This window comes from Athene noctua, chromosome 1 (genome assembly GCF_965140245.1).
Source record: "Athene noctua chromosome 1, bAthNoc1.hap1.1, whole genome shotgun sequence".
NCBI lineage: Eukaryota > Metazoa > Chordata > Aves > Strigiformes > Strigidae > Athene > Athene noctua.
The window spans coordinates 28,175,806-28,195,877 of NC_134037.1; the positions used below are offsets into that span (position 1 = coordinate 28,175,806).

A 20,072-nucleotide genomic window follows, 5' to 3' on the forward strand; every position below is an offset into this window, starting at 1 on the left:
GAAAACTATTTTGTATGAGGGCTCTCAGTGAGAAAACTCTGCAACTACCTAGCTCCCATTTAAGTCTTATTACATCTAGATGTTGTCATTAGCTGTAATACAACTGGAGAAAATAGCAGCCTCTCTAAAAGACAAACAAAACAGGGTTTTTAATGTCAAAGACAACACTGAAAGTGGACACAAAACTTCTGTTGTTCTTGGGATACAGGCTCTTCATGTCAAACAACCTTGAATAAGCAGCCAGTTTCATGAGACAACATTTTGAATATTCAAAAGGATCAAATGTTGTCTTTCTGTAAAGCAAACTGTAATCATGCTATCCCAAGCTTGTGTCAGAATGCAACACTGTAGCAAGGATTATACCTAGACCCTTCTTCTTTCAGGTCACACTAACCAAAGTTAACAGTTCTCAAACTCCATATGAAGAGCTAGAAACTTTTTAAAATGACACATAGTAATTTATAGAATCACAGAATGATTTAGGTTGGAATGAACTTCTGGAGGTCATCTAGTCTAGTGTTCTGCTCAAAGAATGATTAAATCTGAATTTAGGTCAGGCTGCTCAGGCCTTGTCCTTGGTCACATTTTGGGTATCTCCAAGGATGGAAGTTCCACAACCTTTCTTGCAGCAGGTCACTTTGACCACTCTTGTGGTCAAACATTTTTTTCTTACACCTAATCAGCACTGTGACTGGTACCTTTCAGCTTTTCACTGTTCATCTGCAAGAAGAGTCTTGTTCTGTCTCCTTTGTGACCTCTCCTTATGTAGTTGAAGGCAGTAATTAAATCCCCTTTTAGCCTTCTCTTCTCTGGGCTGAACAAATTCAGCTGCCTCAGCCCCTCCCATATCATATGCTCCAGCCCCCTAAGTGCCTTCCACTGGACTTGCTCAGTTTATCAGTGTCTTTACTGAGGATCCCACAACCGAACACAGTACTCTAGACATAACCTAAGTGGCAGTTTACAGGGAATAATCACTTTTCATAATGTCTTGGCTATGTTCTTGCTAACACAACCCAGAATTAATTGTGCACATTTGCTAAGAGGGGATTTACTCACTGATGACCCATGTTCAACTTTCTGCTCATCAGGATGCCAGGTCCTTTGTGAAACTTCTTTCCACACAGACAGTGCCCTGCCAGTACTGCTGCATGGGCAGTTCTGGCTCTGAGACAGCATTTGGCTTCTGCCTTTGTTTGAACTTCTTGAGGTTTCTGTCAGCTCATATTTCTAGTCTGTTAATCTTGCTCTGAATGGCAGCCCTGCATACTTAACCACTCCCCACCAATTTGGCATCCTCCACAAATTTACTGAGGGTGCCACTGTCCAGATTGTTAACAGAGATGCAAAACTGTGTTGCCACTGTTTTGACTCCTGAGGAATGCTGCTAGTAAACACACACCAGTCACTTTGATTTGTTGAGCTTTAGGCATGCCAGTCCAGTCCAGTTACTGATCTTGTAAGCAACTTATCTAGTCTAATCAATAGGAGAACATCACAGGAGACCATGCTGAAAACATTGCTAAAGTCAAGGTAAATGATATCCACTGTTTTTCTGGTTCTCAATGGAGCCAGTCATTTTATCATGGACAGATCATCTCATCTTATCTCATCATGACGAGGCATAATTTGCCATGGTAAATCTCTGCTGCCCATATCCAGGGAACTTGAACTTCATGTGCCTGGAAATGGCTTCCAGGAGAATTTGCAATAACTTTTATATACTGCATAATTACATTCTGCTGTTTCTCATATTATCCAAAAATGTTTTGTACTTCTTGTTCCATAACAAAATCTGTTTCCTCTCTCATTTTCATACTTTCATCCCTTACTCTGTCTTTGATATACCTGATACTGGCAGACAGAAAGATCCTAGGCGTGCTGTCTACCAACTTTTAGTTTCAGTTAAAACCCAACCAAACAACCAATGAAACCATAGAAAGAGCAAAAAGATGTCAGACATGGTGCATCAGATATCATAGTTGACATGGCAGCCTGGGGATCCTGGTGAAAACCAAAGAGCTGTCATTCACATGGGCACAGTTATACAAAGTGATCATTCTGCTTTCTTCAATGTACCAGACTATTTCTGATCTGACAAGGATTTTGTATTGTATGGGGAGAGATTACACCAAGTGTTCCTCTGTCTTTCTGTCTCAGGGTTTAAATACTAAACTAATTTTGATCTAGGTTTTGAGTGCGAGACCCTTTAGGTGAATGATTGCAGTGGGCAGTAATAGGTTCCACCTAAAAAAGGCCCCTCAGCACCTCATGGAGGGAAGGCAAAGGCTTCATTCATGAAGATATTAAAGTTATAGCTTAGATTTTAAGCAACACTTTTCTGTAACTAGAAGAACAGGCTCTTTTAACCAGTAGCTCATGCTCTTAAGTGAGTAAATACAACTCTTTCTCACTGGACTGTTTGCTTGCCTCCCATGTTAAGGACAGGAACACAATAATTGCCAGTGTAGATAAGAGATCCATTTTAATGAGTATTATCTCCACAACAGTTGGAGCAAGATATTTTTAGTGGAAAATCCCTAAAGCATGCAGCAATAGGACAACCTCCTAGTCTTTTGTTCCCTCTGACTCTTATCCCTGTATGGGCATAAGCACGTGAGCCCATAATGTTTCTTCCTATACCAGAAAGCTGCATTTCATTTTACCTGAAGCAGTGTGGTTAGTGATGCAGTCTGTTCTGCAGAGGCAGTTTAAGTATACAACAGTTAGCTTATTTCTGTAAGGAAAATAAAGCAAGCTGAAGCTGTATGAGGCATTATCAACCTAGCTGTACCCAGAGAGGAGCTTGTGGAGGTGTAAACACAGTAGTGAGAAGATTGCTCCCTGACTGACCACAGAGTACCAGTGTGGAAGCAGTATGCAGAGCAGGCTTTCTGACTGATAAAAGCCTGGAAGCATACAGAGAGTGCACCTCAGCTTACCAGAGCACACCTGTGAACTGTCTTTTTGCCTCCAAAGTCTCTCCATGGCAGGGGGGTTGGAATTAGATGATGTTTAAGGTCCCTTCCATCACAAACCATTCTATTATTTTTGTTCAGTCACCTGAGATGCCTCATGGTATTCACCAGCCTCTTGCAGCTGACTGTATGAATAAAGAATCTGCAGGGCATCAAATTTGTGAGAACCATCACAAATTTTTGGAGACTATCTCATTCTCCAATAAATCTCTGCAGTCCAAGACTATTTTCTCAGTCATTCATTTAGCTTCCTGTCCCCATGGAGCCAGGTCCAATGTCAAACAGCACTGTGCTCTTACAGACCTTTGATTGCTACCCATTCTTAACCCTGATCATTAGTTCACCATCAAAGTACCACACACACAAAAATATCTTTACCTATTTATAAAAATAGGTAAATTTTTATAAACAACATTTCTAAATTCTGATTTTCTTTCCTGAAGTTCAGATGATATTTCAAATCCTCTTCCAACAGTTCCAGACACAAATAAACACCTCAAGGAAAATATCTCAATATCTGTGAGGACAGATATTGGAAGAACACAAGAATGCTGGATCTGAGCAAGAGTCCATCTAGCCCAATAGTTTTTTTCTGACAATGACCAAGAGCAAACAGTATCAAAAAAAACCCTAAACCTTTTTTGATTCACTGGACTGATAACTGAATAATTTTTGCGGCTGAAACCCTATAATCCTCAGCTCTTTACCTTTGACAATGAAAAAAAAAGGAAATTTATAACATAAAAGTCTGAAGTGTCTTTTGCATGAGCCCTGATAAATAGTTCTTGTTTTCTCATAGTTTCAGTTGGCTCTTATTTTCTGAGCCAGAATATTGCGATCATTTTTTTTTTGTTATTTCCATGCACTCTGATAGGGAGAAAGCACATTAATTTTCTGCGGGGGCTTGTAAATTTTCACAACAGGTGTTCAATGCTGTTTTAAACCTTCTGGTTTTCTGATTTCTGAAGTGTGCTTATCTCAAGTTTTTGATAGATTTTCAGGAAAATTGAGTTCTGGACTAAACCATCCCCAGTGATGTCAATGGAAGACTTCCATAAAGCTCAAAGAGGTTAGGTCAGTGCTGAGACCTGACTGTTCAGAATCACTGAGTACCCAATTAACAGTGAAATTTGCTATATGTGGAGCTGAAAAGCTGTTTAATTCTCTCTCTCTCTGTCTTCCTCCATTAATTAAATAATAAATCTGTATTCCATTTCTAAATATTATTAAATTTGGGCATTTCAGTTACAAGCTATAATTTGGAAGGAATTACTGTGCTCTGAAAACATCTATTTTATCTGCGCAGGGAAAGTAAAAGCTTATAGTCTTTAAGACTGAGGAAGAAATATTTCATTTTCAATTAGTAAAAAGGTTACACATTTGAATGCAATTAGGACTTGGTCTGATTTGTACCTTGGGCTCTTAGCTGTTGCAGGATACGATAAAGATATTGTTATTAGTTTGGGCCAACTTGCTAATAACATAATCTAAAACTTCTCATCTCACAATTCAAACATATAAATACAATAAACCCACAAATATTTTCATTAGATTGAACACATAGACATGACTTCAGATGAATTCTGTCAGGAATGTATGAACACACCATAGAGTTTGCTGCTTCTCCCTAGGTGCTGCTTGCTCCTAGTAGTATTTTTGTATATGTGTATGTACATGTGCACATAAACACATTCACACATAATTTCTGCTTTTCTTCTATGACCCTTCTGGCAAGGTCTTCTTGAAATTTTTTTGTTACTGTTGTGCTGATGCTTCAGCATGTTCAAACTCATGCTTCAGAAAAAAGGTGTTAAATTATGTTAATCATGACTGCAGAAACTGTGGTTAGTGAAAAGATTCAAAAGTGACTGTTAGTTCAGATTGAGTTATCATGTCTGAATTACCACAAAACTCCACTATGCCAGTGTGTCATTTGGTGCTTCACTTCTTTTGCCACAGAAACAAGACTCATCTGTGCAGAACATGAAAGAAGGGGAAAAAAATATCCCTATCCCAGGAATTAATTTCTCCTCTGTTGTCTCCCTCTGAGGTGTTTCTAAGTACACCTGAGGAATAGGTGTCATACCATTCCTTACACTGAGTTGTAACCACTTACTCCTGCCCTGCTTGTGCTAGATTGTGCTCCAAGGACTGTATTTGCTCACCTTACCTGCCTTGCATTCTTGATTGCAGTCCACAGCAATCCTCTTTTGGTAATCTGTGATCAGTGGTGACTAGAATGATGATGCATATAGAGATAAATAAATTTTATAAACATTATATATGTATACATATATAAACCAAAGGTTTCCTTCTACCCAGCCATAGAAACAAAGCACTATAATTTTAAAAATTAATAATAATCTGCGGGAGAGCTGAGCACGCACAACGACCAATGTGATCAAGCAATGCCCGTTTATTACAACTAAGAAAGCCCTTTTATAATGTTCTCCCGCACACGTGAGTAACATGCAGTACAAGTCCTCAAGATTGGACAGTTAACTTAGCCCATGCTTTAAACCTTCTTATGACTGGATAAAAAGTGCCACATCAGTTTTGCCAGGCTTCCTGCCTTGTGGAACTTCCTCTTCCGTCCCAACCCCTTCCGGGGGTTGTTTGTCTCCTTGAGTTTCTCCCCCGTCATTCAGGGTTACGTCCTTATCGCATTCTTGTTTGTCTGAGGCTCTTATCAGTCTTGTTCTCACGCAGGATTGCTCACATGTCCATTCTCTCGCAGAAAGCCCTCTAGAATCCCAACAATAACCCTTGCATATTTGTTCTAAATACTTACCATTCCCCAGAGTCAAGAATACCTTGAGACATTCAGAATGGATTAAAAGGGGTTGCCAGTGAGTTGTTTGAAGACCTAAGCAATAACAGCTTAACAACCTAACAACCTTAAGTGGACTTTTTAGCTAAAAGAAATAAAAAGACCTGTAGCTTGTCACCAGAATTCCTGTAGAAAATGTAGATAAAACTAGAAAACGGTTCATTTCCCTTAAAAAATTTCTGCTTCAAATATGCCCATTTCACATGCCACTTTTTAAAAATGGATCCTGTTGACAGCATTGGTAATTTATTGATGTTATTCAATGTGAACTTTCATGCATCATTAAAGGGATGAATGTACTATGTGACAAGTGCTGAAACACATTTTCTACCCTATCTCTGTTTGGAGAAGGGTGGGAAGATGACTACTGCAACTGAAACTGAATCATAAACATCATGCATATGAATTGAAGCAAACAGTTGAAGATGAGACATTCACACTTCTGAAGAATGAAGGTCTCAGTTAATTTACTTGAAATTTGACAGTTGTACAATAGTTAAAAGCTTGAAATAAACTGTAAAAATGTTTAAGCAAGCTTCTTATCAGCTTTTTTTTCTTCTTTTTTTTTTCTTCTAATATCTGAACAGGGTTGTATCCTATGCTTGTTATCCATCATTTTGGAATGATCTCCTCAAGCCATCAGGTGAAAATCACTGTTACGTCTCAAGTGACTATGGAAAAAACTATACAAAGGGTCCATGTCCCAATGCTTTAGAAGAATCCAATCGGTTATATCGGTGTGCCTCTCACTACAGGGTCTCCTCAAAAGTAAGTTCATGCTGTTGACCCATTGTCTCACCCATTTTTTCCTTTGGGGCTTGAAAATTACTTGGTGTATGGAAATATGTTCACTTTACTTGAAGACTAAAGCTGTGATTTTCCCTTTATATTGCCCTTGTATTTTCAGAAGAGCTTAAATTATTTACGGTTTCTCAGTTTTATATCACCTCTTTAAAGCTGTTCCTCTGTGGTACTACAGAAATCAGGGATAGAAAAGAAAGTATGCAATCATAACTGTGCATTAGTGCTTCTTAAAAAATGTTTCTGAGGTTTTGTTCACTTGGTAAACCAAATATTCTCTACCAGAAATACATGTATAATGGTACATTTATATATATGTACACAATAACAATGCTGCTGCTCTCCCTCTCCTTCAGGAAACTGATATAATGAAAGAAATTATGGACAAAGGACCAGTGCAAGGTATGGTAAATTTAGAAGATGATAGTATTATTATTAAAATAATTAAAGTGTGCAATGTCCTTGTATAAAAATATTAGAAAACATAAATTGCATTCCACAGTGAATAAAACAGATATATGGACTGTAGTTCATCCAGGAATGTTTGGTGGGCAAGTAGTGCTCCTAAAGGCTGCTACACTGCATCAGAGACCATAATGAGTAAAATGACTTTGAACTAGATTTGTTGAAAATATGTGAAAAATTTGTGTGCTGGAAATGTCTTTTTTTCCATGACAGTTCTTTGCTCATTAATGTAATAGCGATTTGGGGCTCTGCAGGAAGAATTAAATGTTAGCAAAGTTCTGCTCTCTAGGGTTGGGATTGATTCCCCCACCAGATGAGGCCAACCCACCAAGCTTGCTCTCCTCTGGAGGCAGTGCTGCAGCATATAGACCCCCCAGCAAATCATTCAGTGCTGGAATACTGCTAGAATTTCCCCTTTCAGAGTCCAAATGCTCTTTCTGGTTGCAGAGGGCTATCAGTTTTGAATTTTTCTGCTGAACTCTGCAGTAAAGATCCCTGACCTCTTAGAGTAATAAAGAGACTTCAGCAGGGAGTGAGGGACCTCAGAAGAATTATTTACCCTGAATACTGTCTATTTGCAGTCGTGGATGGTGCTGGCAACACCTGAAAATGCAGGTTCCTGCTCACACCCCAGGCCAGTGTAACTGGAGAGGTTGAGGGATGTGAGGTTTGGGGTGATGGGGAAAGGTGATAGTGTGGGATGTCCACCCTCTAGATGGATGGCTGAGACAAAACCAAAAAATTCTACTTCAGGGGACTTCTACATTTCTACTACCCTCAATTATATAATGAACTATCATAAACTCCAATTTATTATTGGAATGGTCTTGTTTATTAGATTTAATTCATGTCAGTGTATCATGGAGTTGAAATTACTTCTTAAAGCTCTTTATGTGGGCAGCTGAAATTACCCTGAAACTCAGACTTAACAAGATCAACATTATCAGTCTTTGTTCTGCTCAAGTTTGTTTCCTCAAGGGAAAATATTATTTCCCTGCATTTGATCTAGAAGTGAACACAGTAATTACACTGGTTTTAAGAAAATGAAAAAATTAGGATCCTCAACATAAAATTTCAGACCTCTCTCTAATGTTGGAGTTGTAGTCCATGTGTACACAGTTTGCTGGATTAATCTGTCATTACTAAAACTTCCATATAAGATAATCTATGCAGCCATTTGTTAGGTTTTAACCACTCAATAATTCATACAATTTTTTGAAATGTCCATGCTTTTTTAGAGAAAATGTCTATCAGGTTAAGGTAATGCTGTATGTGGAAAAATCAAGATCTAAAGAAGAGTATATAACCAATAATGTATATCACTGAGTGAAAACACTTTCCATTTTTTCTTTTTGTTCTAATGAGATTTTTAAATGAGTCACAGTTATGACCCAATAATTTGTCACTGATTCTCTCCTCTGTCTTCCTGTACTACAAATACATAATTCCAATCATAAAACCATACCATATTTTTTTTCCATCCTGCAAATTATCTTCAGCTAATGAAAATTATTTTTCCATTATTCATTCACTTGTCATTCCTCAAGAACTTACAAAGTGCTCATGGCCAGTCTTATCTAATGTACTAAGTAATGTTAAATAGCTGGAAAACACTCAAGATCCTTTCAAGATCTTGATGTAGAAAGGTATCCTGTTTAATGATAAATGTACTTGGATTTCTGAGCATATTCAAAGTTAAGAAAAAGATATATTTTTAACAATGGTATAACAGTAGGTGTAGGAATGTAATTGAAAACTTTCTGTTATACAGCTTTTAAGTTTGAATGGCAATTTCTCTCTGACATGTGTCATTGTTTTATATGGTACAGGAACTCAGCAATTAGTATTTTCAGATGCAAATAATGAAACACTAGTTTTTAGCTACTAAGAAGAAAAAAAATAGCTATATCCCAGCTAAAACCAGAACAATCAATTTTCAAATAAACGTAGTGAAGTTTCATTTATGCTTTGAAAACATTCAAATGGACAATCTAATATTGCCCATTCATCTCTTTTTAATGGACTTTAGGAAATAATCTGATAGTTATAGTACCAATGTAGGAAAATAATACTTTCTGTCACATTAGCCAGTCTCAATCAAAAGAAAAACTAACATCTGGTAATACATTAAAGTTTCAACCCTACGAAACTTGTAATTTCACCTGTCATGATCTTGGGAAAAAAGGTAGTATTTGATTTGCTGGCAAGAAAAAGAGCTGGAAAAAGCAGTAGGTTACATTAGTGTACTTTAGTTTCTTTTGTAGGAACTACTTTTAGGTTTTTGCATTTTTGTATGTCTTAGAGATACAAATTCTTATTTAAGAACTTTATGGAGAGCAGTCTATAGTGGAACGAATCTTATAATCTGCTGCATTTATATGCATAGGTCTGACAGTGAGACTGAGGTAGGTCATGCATGAACTACAGGCAACCTTATGAAAACTGCGACCTCTTCGGATTCATTAATAATTAATTCATTCATTTTGGAAAAGGCAAAGTCTCTTTCTTCTGCGTGGGAGGGAACAGAGTTGTCCGGTAGACAGTGATCATCTCATCCTGACCAAGACACAGTCTGTATCAGGACAAAATCACTGAATAAATAAAAATATCTCAGCATTTGATTTTGAATTATCATCTCTCTGTTCACCCAACGTTTCATGTACCTAGTCCACTTAACTCCAAAGTCTGTACTGTTACTTAGCTCCTGATTGCAGGGTACATACATATAGATATGCATATACATAAGTATATTTATTTACATATATGCATACATATATACATACACATACTAAATGTAGATATAATATGTAATCATGAATAAAATCTCATCATGTAGGCTAAATTTATTGTGGAACCACGCTTCAAAATTTTCCGTTTCATTTCAGTGGAAATCATTTAGGTATGATGTTTCTTCACAGAGACAAGAACATGTGTTTGATGTAGAGTTGCTGATAAAGGATAACTGTTTTCTGAAACTGAACGTATGGACCTTGATTTCAAAAAACAATGTGATTTAGAAATGAAAGTACCTTCTTCTGTCTCAGCCTGTTGATAGATGAGATCTTCTAACCTCAGACCTCCTGTGGGAAAAGTGAATTTTGCAGTCCTTGCACTCAACCCTGTTTCTTTTCCTCCCTTTGGCCAAGGTATCAAAGCAAGATCCAGGGAAGCCTCTACAGTAATTTTTTGAATGACTCATCCCTTTCACTTCTCCTCTGACACCTTCACCTGGACTAAGGCCAGTGGGAGTCTTCTTCCCCCTTTCTGTTCCTTTGTACCACTTTAAAGCTCTCTTTCCACAGCCTCTTCTGCAGCTCAGAAACTTCAGCAGTTGGTATTTTACATGGTGGTACAGGGACATTTGAAGGAGTTAAACTCCTAGCTCTATACACTAGTGAGCCTGGGGACAGAGGGAGGGGGGAAACCTTTGCAGAGAGCTCTAATGGAGTCCTGAGCCTGCAGCTAGAAACCAAGAGTAAAGTTCGTGCTATTTTCCGCTTGGCCCGTTGCTGTCAATATGTGTTCTACAGGCAGGTCAGCAGAAGCTGTAATATTATTCATTAAAAGCATTTAACATTTTTTCTGATTTGACTGACACAGCTCTCCCCCCGACTTGCCACCTAGATAGCATCACGGCTGCTTATTCCCTGTGTGTTGCTATCAGCATACATTTTTTATGTGAGTGACCTCATTAGCAAAGTATATTTTTAGCCAGGTTTCCTGGGCAGATGAGCTCATTTCACCTTGTTTTGAGCTGTTCTCTTTCATCCCCTAAAATTTATGAAAGTTTTCTGTTTTCAGCCAAGTATGACAGAGGTCAAGAGGTTATAAAGATAGTTAATTTCTTTCAGGTTTATGAAAATATTCAGGTAGTAAAAAGAAATCTGAAATTGTGCCAGACAGAAGAAACTGAAGCATGAGCTCACCTTACCGTATACTGCAGAACTATACCAGGCACATCTGTTATAAATGCTCCAACAACATAAAAATGGTCAGTGAAACTTGTACTTTATGGGATTCCCAAAGTGCAAGACTTTAGGAAACTGGTTTTCACTAATTCTCATGTTCCAAGCTGTATGGCAGTCTAAGAATGTTAAAATCATAAGCTAGAAATAAATTGAAGTTAAGCTTGTATTTAATGCTTTTGATTCACTGGAATGTAAAGGTAATGTAGACCTGGAAAATATTAACATTTCTCTGAATCTAGTAGCCCACCATATAGAAAAGCAAATGGTACTAAGGTGGCAGAACAAATGTGGAAAAGAAGCCAAAAACTTTATTCCTAGGAAATAATGAATAGAAATAAAATGCAAATCATAATCTTCATTGTTGCACAAAATTTTCAGTTCATCAGCTCTTTGGCCTTACATTTTTATGTACACAAAGGTTGGTTTTTTTCTACACTTTTAGCTGAAAGTCAGGATTAACATTTATACAGACAATCTAGTTTTCAGTAAGGAGATTGTTGTCTACTTAATGAAATCTATCTGAGTTTCAGAAAAAAGAATACCTATCACTCCACCCTATTTCACATGATATATAGTCTGTTAAATATTTTTCTCGAAAATGCAGATGCTTGTCAGACCTGAGAGCGCATGAACCCTGAGGAGATTTGTTTTATTGAATTGGATTTCACCAGAACTGAGAAAATTTATGTAAGCTTACACGAGGCAATATTTCCTATTAATGTATTGGAAGAAGTCCATGATAGGAAGAAGTCCAGAGAGCTTCCATGACAAGAAACCCAATTAACTCAGCAAGAGACCTTTGAGAGAACTCTGTTTAAATATTCCTCTCGGTTCACTCACAGCAAAGAACTTTTGAGCAATTAGTGAATTTAGTGTAATTACAAAGTACACTTATGGAGTCCAACACAGAATCCAAAGAATCTCACAAGTAAACTGCAAGAAGAAAACAAGAACAGAAGCAACATTTGATGACTGCTGATTTTTCCTATTGCTTTTTTTAGCTATAATGAAAGTGTACGAAGATTTTTTCCTTTACAAAGAGGGAATCTACAGACACTCCCAGAAAGCAGGATCTAAATGGAAAACACATTCAGTCAAACTCCTTGGGTGAGTAAATCGTATTCTTTTACCCTTTTCCTCTGCCAGTCATGAATGTAGTAAAATGTCAATGACCAGTCTGGAACATAAAGATTTCACTGTCAGAGGTGGAGCACTGTTATCTACAAACATAAGATTGTTGCTGTTTCATTTTCATATATCCGAGAATTTTAAAGAATGCTGGAAAGAGGTATAGTCCTATTGTCTTTTAATCTACTCTAATATTTGCCCTAAAACTTCAAATATACTGGTTTATAGAATAATTTTTTTAATGAGTATTCACAAATATTCCATGTACACATCAAGTTGTGAACAAAACTGACACAATTTCCTCCAAACATGCCATCAAGCAGAATGCAAATGGAAACATAAAAATTGCCAGTGACCTCCTAATTAACAAGCACAGCTGACTGGCACAGCAGTTTGGGCTGTCTACACCCCAAACAGAAATCAGCTGCTCTGGGATGCTTCTGATTTTATCTGGGATGCACAAGGGACAGACACTCAGGACTGAAATTACTGCAGAAGAATGTGTATGATACACTAGTGGATTTCCCCTCAGATATAAACCAGTGCCATTATATTAAGATAACAAGTATCTAATACTGCATACAGTCAAATTACAGAACACACCATGGGGCTTTACTCTTTGACATGGAGGGAATATGCAAGGATGAATTTATTAAATCACCCAAGCGAGTAGTTACACAGAGAAATGACTGGAGATTCTCAAACAACTATTTTATAGATGATCTAGAATATCAAATAAATCATGTGCTAAGAAGATTACTGAGAGTATCTTTAACATGTAGTTCCAGGAAATTAAGTCATGAAATAAAGTGCATTTTGTGTTTATGATCTTAGTGAAGATAACTCTTGTAGAGAATGTTAAAATGCCTATGGTTGTGGAAACTTCTGGCTATGAATTACAAGAGTGTGCGTGATAGCGACAGAGCAGCAAAGAGAAGCAGCAGGCTTATGCAAGATCATCCTTGACCCTGTACTGCTGCAAAAAGTATTGTCTCAGACTAATAGAGGAAAAGCTCCTGAAGTATGCTTACAGTGAACGTTGTGAAGCAATGAAAGAGAAAAACTGGAATTTGTCATGGAAAATGGGGGAAAAGAGGTTTATGAAGTACAGGCGGTATGTATGGGTTTATGTATATGTATTTAAGGTATATATCTGAAGGGCCATGAGAAACCAATAAGATTAGACAGTAAAATTTGCAATGCAATTTGAATACCTCAGTTTAGGGATGAGCTGCTGTGAGGCTGTGAGTGCAGATGTTGGGAGGGCTATGAAACATGCTTGGTGCAAGTGTAGGGTGATGACAGATATTCCCTCAGACATGCAGCCCCAGATATATGCTGAATAACCTACTAAGGCAAGTGATTAAGCCACAATGGCACAGGGGAACAAAGTGATGACTGAAGAGGGAGTGCAAAGGAGGGCTATTAATGTGTTGAAGCGGATGCTGATTTAAATGGGAACTGATAGTCTGTGCAAGGAAAAGATAGCAGCCCTTAGGCCACTTGTGAACAAAAAACTGAGTGTCTTGACTGAGATGGCAGCTCCCTGCAGAGGCTTGTGTTGAATGATCAGAACAAAACACTGAGTAGGAGGAAAGCCAAGTGGTCTGATACACTGAAGAAGGACATGAGAAGTTAAGGGAAAAAAAAAAAACACCTGAGGGCAACGATATTTAAGAAACCTCAGCCGGATTCAGTGTTTAATATGTGGGAAATGCATTTTCTAACTTACTTTCATTGAACATTGTTGAAGTATCCAATGGATCCAACAATATAAGAATTACTCATCCTTTCATTGTCTAATGGTGTAAATGTTCTGACCTCTGAGATTATGTCAAATAAAAATATTTTCAGAGGTATTTAACTGTAAAAACAGAATTCAAGTTTGACAACCTGGAGGCTGTTTGAACCCAAGGCTGGGTGTACTTGAGTTTCTAGCAATGGTAAATGCAGTTATAAAATGGTATTCTGCACCATAAAGTCTAAAACACTCTTCTGTATTTTAATGTCTTCAGGATTAAGCTATCACCTTTTTCACATCATTCCTTGGTTTGAATTAATTTGAATGAAAAATATGTGGCCCATATAGCTTGGGTGTGGTTTTTCTGAGCAAAGGATAATGCAAACTTCTTGACCTAAATAAAAAATTCACGAGGATCTCATTAAATTTGAAATAAAAATATTGATGATTATTTGCATTCTGCTTATCTGAGATGGTTCCTGGAGAGAGAAAAAGGAGCAGAAATATACTGACACATAGGTTAAAAAATGTAGTTTTGTGTGGGTTGATGTTTACTGTAATCTGATTTTTTATTTATAACCCGTTCTGTAAAAGAGATTCAATATTTGTAAAAGGCATCCATAATAATGAATGACCATATTGAATTCATATTTGTAATCTCTCAGAAACATTTTTGAGAAAATCTTAAACTGCCCATGAATTGTACAGCATATAAGGTGGTGGATTCATAAAATGGAAATAAATTTTTGCGGAAGCTTGCAAGAGCTATTTGTACAAAACCAGAAATGCACATATGAACTGCCTAATTGATCATTGGATCATAAGGATTGTAAGTGTATTGACTGGCTTCCCTTGAAATTACTAGTTATTTTCTATCATTTGAAGTGTTATTATTTATAAAATCAGCTCTGATAGACTGTAAGTCTATCTCTAGTGAGGTACTGTGTGACCTCATGCTCAGGGAGAGAATGGGAAAACGCAGAACTGCATGGAAGCAGGAGAGGAAAATGTGGAACAGCCATGCAGAGGGTGTTTTGGGTAGCAGACCATTCGATCACAGTCTCTGTGGACAGTAAAATAGGGCTTTCAGCAATCTGAAGGCAGGATGGACTGACCCCACTGTCATTTATAGAGAGTAGGATCTCTCAAACAGCTTCTGTGTCTGTATTCCAGAGATGGAGAGGTAAACAGAAAAAGACTGGGATAGATAACAGCTAAGTTTTGATATGAAAAAGTTAGATTCCTATGTCTCTGTTAGGCAGCCATGGTTCCCTTTATCTTCCTCTATCATAGATATCTATCTTAAGATGAGTTGAATTGCTTCGTCGGATGTTATTTCTGTTTGTGGACTATAAAAGAACCAGTGGAGTAACATCAGACTTACATAACTAACATGAAAAGGTCTAGGTTAGACTAGAGGAATCCCACTTATAATGGCATCATGAAGTAGTTTAAACACAAAAGGACGTCAGACTGGTACTTTCCTGAGTTTCCTGAATGGGGGAGCCCCAGGGGGAGCCCTGAGATCTGCCAAGAGCCTGCAGCTTGGCCACAGCAGCTGATGGGACCTGAGCAGGGCCAGGAGCAAGAGTGGCCAAGCCCCCTCCATGTATAACAGAAGTCTTTAGGGGGTACCAGGAGCACTGCCAGCATGGCAGGCAAACAGGACATGGCATGTCAGCAGGGCCATGGCGCAGTGGCTTGCTTGTCAGTTCACACAGGAAGGGTGTGATGGAAGGGAGCTGAAGCCCTGCCAGTTTGACCAGGGAGCAATGGTATCCACCTGGCAGACAGCCATGGCCTCTCTAAGCTCTGCACCCACTACAGTGGACGCAGCTCCGGTGGGAACATGCTACAGGGTGGGTCCTATTCTTATGCCAGTACAGGATGGCAGCAGTGAGCACAGCTGTGGGAGCTGCACCCAGGGAGAGGAACTCCTCTGCTCGGTGACAGAGCTCCAGATGGAGGTGTAGGTTGAGGATTATCAGGGAGAGCAAGTGTCCTGGTTCAACTAGGATAGGGTTAAGTTTCCCCAGCAGAGAGAGAGGGGGAAGGGATCTCCAGCAGGGTTATTCATACCATGCTGACGTCAGGTCCAGGGCCAGGAAACTTTGATTTTACTTTCTCTTTGGCTTTTTGGTGGCAGGGAGCTGCTCCGTGACCATTTTGCGTTATTTCTCTGTATATCTTTTGTCTTGTTCACTGTTATTGCTGTTTATTGTTGTTATCATTGCCACTGTTGTTGTTCAGATTGTTTTATCACACTGTTGTATTAAATTTCTTCTTATTTTAACCCGGGTTTGTGCCTCACTGCCAGCCCGGCCGGCTGAGGGTGGGGGAGGGGCAACGGCAACGTGCTCTCCGATCCCGGCAGGGCTTAAACCAACACAGCAAGAGAGAGGGAGACTACTGGAATCACACCCTACCTTCTTCCCTGAGAAAGACCTGACAGGCAGACAGGACACATGGCATTCCCTATCCTCTCCCCATCTGGCTGAACACGGTGCCTTAAGGGACAGGAGGCAATGCGACAAATTCCTGCCCAGCACAGCAAGCGCATCTCCTCTGTGAGTACCCCACCTTCCCAGGTGCCCTTGCATAACAGGTATGAGACTCTGCAAGTGGAACCAAACAATAACAGGAATGATGATTCATCTAGCTTGGAGGTGTCACCAAGGTTAAGTCATCCTACACCCTGCATCAAAACTACTTCCATAAAGTAAAAAAGACAGGTCATTGTCATAGGAGTCTGCTTTCTGAAGGGAATAAAAGGCCAAATATGGAGACCAGACCTACTTCTTAGGGAAGTCTGCTGCCTCCCTGGGGCCCACGTTAAAGAAATGAAGAGAAAGCTTTCTACCCTGGTACTGCCCTCAGATTATTATCCTTTATTGATTTTTCAAGTAGGCCAGCAATGAAGTTGCAACAAGAAGTTCAAGGGCAATCAAGAGAGACTTCAGGGACTTGGGACAACTGGTTAAGGGATCAGGAGCACAAATAGTGCTCTCCTCTATCCTTCCAGTTGCAGGTAATGATGAAGGAAGAAACAGGAAGACCCATCAGATCAATACCTGGCTCCGAGCCTGGTCTCACTGGCAGAATTTTGGGTTTTTGATCATGGGTCGGTTTATATGACACCAGGGCTGCTGGCAAAAGACGAGGTACACCTGACTCAAAGAGGAAAAAGGATCTTTGAGTAGGAGTTAGCAGGGCTCACAGAAAGAGCTTTAAAATAGATGTCAAGGGGGAAAGGGGTAAAATCAGAGATAAGCCTGGTGGCAGCACGCCAGTGTTTGAGGGATGGTATGATATCAAGGTCCTTTGGTCTGCTGTCTCAGTGGAGGTAGGGGATGGAGATCCATGCAGCAGCAAAGACACAGGGGTCATTGATGTGTTAGAAACCACAGAAGCACCTGGGAATGCTCACATGGTAATTAGGGCTTCTCCCCCCAGAAAGGTGGTGGGATCAATAGCCTGACTAGAGTGCCTCTACACCAGTGCACACAACATGGGCAAGAAACAGAAGGAGCTGGAAGCCATTGTGCAACAGGAAAACTATGATATAGTTGCCATCATGGAAATATGGTGGGATGACTTGTGCAACTGGAGTGCTGCAGTGGATGGCTATAAACTCTTCAGAAGAGATCAGCAACAAAGGAGAGGTGGTGGGCTAGTCCTGTATGTTAGGGAGTGTTTTGGTTGTCTAGAGCTTAATGATGTTGATGATAGGGTTGAGTGAGTAAGAATCAGGGGGAAGGCCAACAAGGCAGACATCATGATGGGAGTCTGTTACAGACTGCCCAACAAGGATGAAGAGGCAGATGAAATATTCTATAATCAGCTGGGAGATGTCTCACAATAGCTAGCCCTTGTCTCATGGGGGACTTCAACTTACCAGATGTCTGCTGGAAATACAATACAGCAGAGAAGAAATAGTCTGTGAGGTTCCTGGAGTATGTAGAAGATAACTTCCTAGCACAGTTGGTAAGTGAGCCAACTAGGGAAGGTACCCTGCTGGACCTGTTTTTTGTTAACAGAGAAGTACTTGTGGGTGACGTGATGCTTGGAGGACACCTTGGACATAGATAGAGTTTTTGATTCTCAGAGAAGTAAGGAGGGGGTTCAGCAGAACCGTTACCTTGGACTTCCGGAGGGCAGACTTTGGGCTATTTAGGAGACTGGCTGACAGAGTCACTTGGGAAGCAGTTCTGAAGGGCAAAGGAGTCCAGGAAGGCTGGACATTTTTCAAGAAGGAAATCTTAAAGGCACAGGAGTAGGCCATCGCCATGTGCCAATGGACAAACAAGTGGGGAAGACCAGCCTGGCTGAACAGAGAGCTTTGGCTAGAACTCAGGAAAAAAATGAGAGTTTCTGACCTTCGGAAGAAGGGGAAAGCAACTGAGGTGGACTACAAGGATGTTGTGACTTTAAGCAGGGAGATAATTAGAAGGGTCAAAGCCCAACTAGAACTTAATCTGGCTACTGCTGTAAAAATGTTTCCATAAATACATTAGCAACAAAAAGAGGGCTAAGGATAATCTCCACCCTTTATTGGATGCAGTGGGAAACAGTGACAAAGACCGAGGAAAATGTTGAGGTACTTAATGCCTTCTTTGCCTCAGTCTTTAATAGTAAGATCGGTTGTTCTCTGGGTACCCAGCCCTCTGATCTGGAAAACAGAGATGGGGAGCAGAATGAAGACCCCATAATCCAAGGGGAAATGGTTAGCAAGCTGCTACAAAAATTAGACACACACATGTCTGTACGTTGGATGGGATCCACCCAAGGGTACCAAGAGAGCTGACAAAAGTGCTCACCAAAACAAACACTTTTAATCATTTATCAGCAGTCCTGGCTAACTGGGGAGGTCCTAGTTGACTGGAAGTTAGCAAGTGTGATGCCCATCTACAGGAAGGAATGGAAGGAGGATCCAGGGAACTACAGGACTGTCAGTCTGACCTTGGTGACAGGGAAGGTTATGGAGCAGATCATCTTGAGTGCCATCACATGACAATACAGGACAACCAGGTGATCAGGCCCAGTCATCAAGGTTTTATGAAAGGTGGGTCCTGCTTGACAAACCTGATCCCCTTCTATGACAAGATGACCTGTTTAGTGGATGAGGGAAAGGCTGTGAATGTTGTCTACCTAGACTTTAGTAAATCCTTTGACACTGTTTCCCACAGAATCTTTCTGGAGGAACTGGTTGCTCACAGCTTGGACAGGTGTACTCTTCACTGGATTAAAAACTGTCTGGATGGCAGAGCCCAAAGTGTTATGGTGAATGGAGTTAAATCCAGTTGGCAGCCAGTCACAAGTGGTGTTGTTCAGGAATCAGTATTGGGGTCAGTTCTGTTTAATCTCTTTATCAATGATCTAGACGAGGGGATCGAGTGCACCCTCAGTCAGTTTGCAGATGACACCAAGTTGGGTGGGAGTGTTGATCTGCTTGAGGGTAGGGAGGCTCTGCAGAGGGATCTGGGCAGGCTGGAGCCATGGGCTGAGACCATTTGTATGAGTTTCAACAAGGCTCAGTGCCAGGTCCTGCACTTGGGTCACAACAACTCCATGCAATGTTACAGGCATGGGGAAGAGTGGCTGGAAAGCTGACCAGTAGAAAAGGATCTAGGGGTGTTTGATAGCCACCTGAATACAAGCCATCACTGTGCTCAGGTGGCCAAGGCCAACAGCATCCTGGCTTGTATCGGAAATATTGTGGCCAGCAGGACTAAGAAAGTGCTTGTCACCCTGTTCTCAGCACTAGTGATGCCACATGTCGATTACTGTGTTCAGTTTTGGGCCGCTCACTATAAGAAAGATATTGAGGTACTGAAGTGTGTCCAGAGAAGGACAACCAAGCTGGTGAAGGGTCTAGAGCACAAGTCTTATGAGGAGCATGTGAGGGAACTGAGGTTTTTTAGCCTGGAGAAAAAGAGCCTGAGGGGAGACTTTATTGCTCTCTACAACCACCTGAAAGGAGATTGTAGTGAGGTGTCAGTCTCTTCTCCCAAGTAACAAGTGCTAGGGCAAGAGGTAATGGCTCCAGGAGAGGTTTAGATTGGATATTAGGAAAAATCTCTTCACCAAAAGGGTTGTCAAACATTGAAACAGATGCCCAGGAAAGTGGTTGAGTCACCATCCCTGGAGGTATTTAAAAGATG

General features: G+C 40.0%; 1 protein-coding gene across 1 annotated transcript in view; it reads left to right on the forward strand.

The window, feature by feature from the left end:
* Positions 1-20,072, forward strand: part of TINAG (tubulointerstitial nephritis antigen) — a 49,048-nt gene that overhangs the window by 16,059 nt on the left and 12,917 nt on the right. The window contains exons 7-9 of the mRNA XM_074922419.1: positions 6,396-6,576; positions 6,966-7,011; positions 12,044-12,149. Coding sequence (XP_074778520.1) covers positions 6,396-6,576; positions 6,966-7,011; positions 12,044-12,149 — 333 coding nt within the window. The remainder of the gene's footprint in view (positions 1-6,395; positions 6,577-6,965; positions 7,012-12,043; positions 12,150-20,072) is intronic.